The 5,000-nt window shown below is 49.2% G+C and overlaps 1 protein-coding gene across 2 annotated transcripts in view; it reads left to right on the top strand.

The window, feature by feature from the left end:
- The window catches only part of LOC135570704 (oxysterol-binding protein-related protein 10-like), a 136,430-nt gene that overhangs the window by 102,480 nt on the left and 28,950 nt on the right, over positions 1 to 5,000 (top strand). For both annotated transcript variants that reach the window (XM_065016662.1, XM_065016661.1), the window contains one exon: positions 2,400 to 2,558. In XM_065016662.1, the coding sequence (XP_064872734.1) occupies positions 2,400 to 2,558 (159 nt within the window). The remainder of the gene's footprint in view (positions 1 to 2,399; positions 2,559 to 5,000) is intronic.

Genomic DNA, 5,000 nt, shown 5'->3' with positions numbered 1-5,000 from the left:
AGTACTGTAACCCTGTCCTCTAACCCTCTGTTATGTTGTCCCCCCCAGAGTCTATAGATCCCCAGTACTGTAACCCTGTCCTCTAACCCTCTGTTATGTTGTCCCCCCCCCAGAGTCTATAGACCCCAGTACTGTCCTCTAACCCTCTGTTATGTTGTCCCCCCCCCAGAGTCTAACCCAGTCTGTAACCCTATCTGTTATGTTGTCCCCCCCCCCAGAGTCTATAGACCCCAGTACTGTAACCCTGTCCTCTAACCCTCTGTTATGTTGTCCCCCCCCCCCCCCGAGTCTATAGACCCCAGTACTATAACCCTGTCCTCTAACCCTCTGTTATGTTGTCCCCCCCCCCAGAGCCTATAGACCCCAGTACTGTAACCCTGTCCTCTAAGTCTATAGACCCCAGTACTATAACCCTGTCCTCCTCTAACCCTCTGTTATATTGTACTGTAACCCTGTCCCCCCTGAGTCTATAGATCCCAGTACCAGTAACCCTGTCCTCTAACCCTCTGTTATGTTGTCCCCCCCCCCAGAGTCTATAGACCCCAGTACTGTAACCCTGTCCTCTAACCCTCTGTTATGTTGTCCCCCCCCCCAGAGCCTATAGGCTCCAGTACTGTAACCCTGTCCTCTAACCCTCTGTTATGTTGTCCCCTATAGACCCCAGTACTGTAACCCTGTCCTCTAACCCTCTGTTAGCCTATAGACTCCAGTACTGTAACCCTGTCCTCTAACCCTCTGTTATGTTGTCCCCCCCCAGAGTCTATAGACCCCAGTACTGTAACCCTGTCCTCTAACCCTCTGTTATGTTGTCCCCCCCAGAGTCTATAGACCCCAGTACTGTAACCCTGTCCTCTAACCCTCTGTTATGTTGTCCCCCCCCCCAGAGTCCCCCCCTGTCCTCTAACCCTCTGAGCCTATAGACTCCAGTACTGTAACCCTGTCCTCTAACCCTCTGTTATGTTGTCCCCCCCCCAGAGCCTATAGACTCCCCTGTCCTCTAGTTACTGTAACCCTGTCCTCTAACCCTCTGTTATGTTGTCCCCCCACCCCCAGAGTCTATAGTCCCCAGTACTGTAACCCTGTCCTCTAACCCTCTGTTATGTTGTCCCCCCACCCCAGAGTCTATAGACCCCAGTACTGTAACCCTGTCCTCTAACCCTCTGTTATGTTGTCCCCCCCCCAGAGTCTATAGACCCCAGTACTGTAACCCTGTCATCTAACCCTCTGTTATGTTGTTGTCCCCCCCAGAGCCTATAGACCCCAGTACTGTAACCCTGTCCTCTAACCCTCTGTTATGTTGTCCCCCCCCCCCAGAGCCCATAGACCCCAGTACTGTACCCTGTCCTCTAACCCTCTGTTATGTTGTTGCCCCTCCCCCAGAGTCTATAGACCCCAGTACTGTAACCCTATCCTCTAACCCTCTGTTATGTTGTCCCCCCCCCTATAGACCCCAGTAGAGTCTATCTGTTATGTTGTCCCCCCAGTACTGTAACCCTGTCCTCTAACCCTCTGTTATGTTGTCCCCCCCAGAGCCTATAGACCCCAGTACTGTAACCCTGTCCTCTAACCCTCTGTTATGTTGTCCCCCCCCCAGTACTGTAACCCTGTCCTCTAACCCTCTGTTATGTTGTCCCCCAGAGTCTATTGTCCCCAGTACTGTAACCCTGTCCTCTAACCCTCTGTTATGTTGTCCCCCCCACCCCAGAGCCTATAGACCCCAGTACTGTAACCCTGTCCTCTAACCCTCTGTTATGTTGTTGTCCCCCCAGAGTCTATAGACCCCAGTACTGTAACCCTGTCCTCTAACCCTCTGTTATGTTGTTGTCCCCCCCAGAGTCTATAGACCCCAGTACTGTAACCCTGTCCTCTAACCCTCTGTTATGTTGTTGTCCCCCAGAGCCCATAGACCCCAGTACTGTAACCCTGTCCTCTAACCCTCTGTTATGTTGTTGCCCCCCCCCAGAGTCTATAGACCCCGGTACTGTAACCCTGTCCTCTAACCCTCTGTTATGTTGTCCCCCCCCCCCAGAGTCTATCGTCCCCAGTACTGTAACCCTGTCCTCTAACCCTCTGTTATGTTGTCCCCCCCCCCAGAGTCTATTGTCCCCAGTACTGTAACCCTGTCCTCTAACCCTCTGTTATGTTGTCCCCCCACCCCAGAGCCTATAGACCCCAGTACTGCCTAACCCTCTGTTAGACTATAGACCCAGTACTGTAACCCTGTCCTCTAACCCTCTGTTATACTGTTCAGCCCCAGCAGGCCCCTCCCACCCCAGAGTCTATAGACCCCAGTACTGTAACCCTGTCCTCTAACCCTCTGTTATGTTGTCCCCCCACCCCAGAGCCTATAGACCCCAGTACTGTAACCCTGTCCTCTAACCCTCTGTTATACTGTTCAGCCCCAGCAGGCTCCTCCCACCCCAGAGTCTATAGACCCCAGTGAAGAGATGACAGACACAGAGGACAACGAGGAAGAGGACCTGGGAGTCAGAGAGGACCAACGGAACATTATCCTTCACCTGCTGTCGCAGCTCAAACTGGGCATGGACCTCACACGGGTAAGATCTAACACCTGACCAATAACCATCTACTGTATAGACCCCTTTCTGTGTTTACAACCATTGACAGAACGAGGGGGAGTTTTTATAGAACGCCGGCAACAACAACAAAAAAGCCTCTATTTACATGTTATGAGTGTATTTCACACAACTTTAGGATTATAATTGGGCTCAGATGGTGATGTCTTTATTGCTGCCACCAAGAGTCGAGCATCTTGGCCTGACGTCAAGAGTCGAGCATCTTGGCCTGACGTCAAGAGTCGAGCATCTTGGCCTGACGTCAAGAGTCGAGCATCTTGGCCTGACGTCAAGAGTCGAGCATCTTGGCCTGACGTCATATCAAATCAAATCACATTTTATTAGTCACATGACCCGAATACAACAGGTGTAGTAGACCTTACAGTGAAATGCTGAATACAACAGGTGTAGTAGACCTTACAGTGAAATGCTGAATACAACAGGTGTAGTAGACCTTACAGTGAAATGCTGAATACAACAGGTGCAGTAGACCTTACAGTGAAATGCTGAATACAACAGGTGTAGTAGACCTTACAGTGAAATGCTGAATACAACAGGTGTAGTAGACCTTACAGTGAAATGCTTACTTACGAGCCCTTAAAACCTGTTGCTACTAGGGGGCAGTATTTACATTTTTGGGAAAAAAACGTTCCCGTTTTAAAATGGGATATTTTGTCTGGAAAAGATGCTAGAATATGCATATAATTGACAGCTTTCGATAGAAAACACTCTAACGTTTCCAAAACTGTAAAGATATTGTCTGTGAGTATAAAATCCAATCCGGAAGTGCCCCAGGTTTTGAAAGCGATGCGTTCCAATGATTCCCTATTTGGCTGTGAATGTACCATCAACGAGCTTACGCTTTCTACGTATTCCCCAAGGTGTCTACAGCATTGTGACGTAGTTTTACGCATTTCTGTTGAAGAATAGCCGTAGGCGGCCACATTGCGTAAGTGGTCACATGGTGGCTCCGAGAGAGATTCTCACGTAAAATACAGAGGTAGCCATTACTCCAATCGGTCCTCCTGAAAAACGAATTGTCCCGACGGATATATTATCGAAAAGATATTAGAAAAACACATTGAGGATGGATTATAAACAACATTTGCCATGTTTCTGTCGATATTATGGAGCTAATTTGGAATATTTTTCGGCGTTGTGGTGACCGCAATTTCCGGGCGATTTCTCAGCCAAACGTGAATATCAAACGGAGCTGTTTCGCCTACAAAAATAATATTTTGGGAAAAAATTAACTTTGGCTGTCTACCTGGGAGTCTCGTGAGTGAAAACATCCGAAGTTCATCAAAGGTAAACGATTTCATTTGATTGCTTTTCTGATATCCGTGACAAGGTTGCCTGCTGCTAGCAAGGCATAATGCTATGCTAGGCTATGATAAACTTACACAAATGCTTGTCTAGCGTTGGCTGTAAAGCATATTTAGAAAATCTGAGATGACAGGGTGATTAACAAAAGGCTAAGCTGTGTTCCAATATATTTCACTTGGGTCTATATCACCGGTGGAAGTTAAATCAAACACCATCTACTGTAATCTAACTGGACATGAACCCTTGTTGGGTACATCTCACTACACGGGTAAGAACCACACTTGGGTCATACTGTTCATCAGCGTTTATCAATTGTAGTCGTTGCTGGTAACTGTATAAGTTCACCTGATTCAACCTGTCACATCAAGGACTTGATGTGTACAACTTAGTGCGGAAGAGGTCTAGTCAAGGACACCAGTGAGCTTTACACACATTCACGCCAGTGAAATGGACAACAACTGTAGTCAGTGGCCAGTGTTCTAACAGTGAACCGACAACAGAAACTTTCCCCCCCAAGATAGTGAAACAGAACAGAGCTCTCTGCTCTCTTCACACAGTCACAGATGGCACAGAGCACCAGGTGCTGACACAGATAAACTTATCTACCTAGCACACTGTACTTGTACACAGAGAGAGGGAGAGAATGGATTCATTATTTAGTTGCTAGTTCATTCCCCAAGCCTCCATCTGTCCAGTCCTTCTCCTGTACTCGACACTCTGTCCTCTACTCCTCTACTCTCCTTACTTCACCTCTCCTCTCCTCTCCTCCCCCCAACTCTCCTCTCCTCCCCCCAACTCTCCTCTCCTCTCCTCCCCCCAACTCTCCTCTCGTCTCCTCCCCCAACTCTCCTCTCCTCCCCAACTCTCCTCTCCTCTCCTCCTCTCTCCTCTCCTCTCCTCTTCTCCCCCAACTCTCCTCTCCTCCCCCTCCTCCCCCAACTCTCCTCTCCTCCCCCTCCTCCCCCAACTCTCCTCTCCCTCTCCTCTCATCTCCTCTCCTCTCCCCTCCCCCAACTCTCCTCTCCTCTCCTCTCCTCTCCTCTCTTCTCCTCTCCTCTTCTCCCCCAACTCTCCTCTCCTCCCCCTCCTCCCCCCTCT

This window comes from Oncorhynchus nerka, unplaced genomic scaffold (genome assembly GCF_034236695.1).
Source record: "Oncorhynchus nerka isolate Pitt River unplaced genomic scaffold, Oner_Uvic_2.0 unplaced_scaffold_919, whole genome shotgun sequence".
Taxonomy (NCBI): domain Eukaryota; kingdom Metazoa; phylum Chordata; class Actinopteri; order Salmoniformes; family Salmonidae; genus Oncorhynchus; species Oncorhynchus nerka.
The sequence above is the reverse complement of the archived record's forward strand: the minus strand, read 5'-3'. Positions and strand labels throughout refer to the sequence as shown.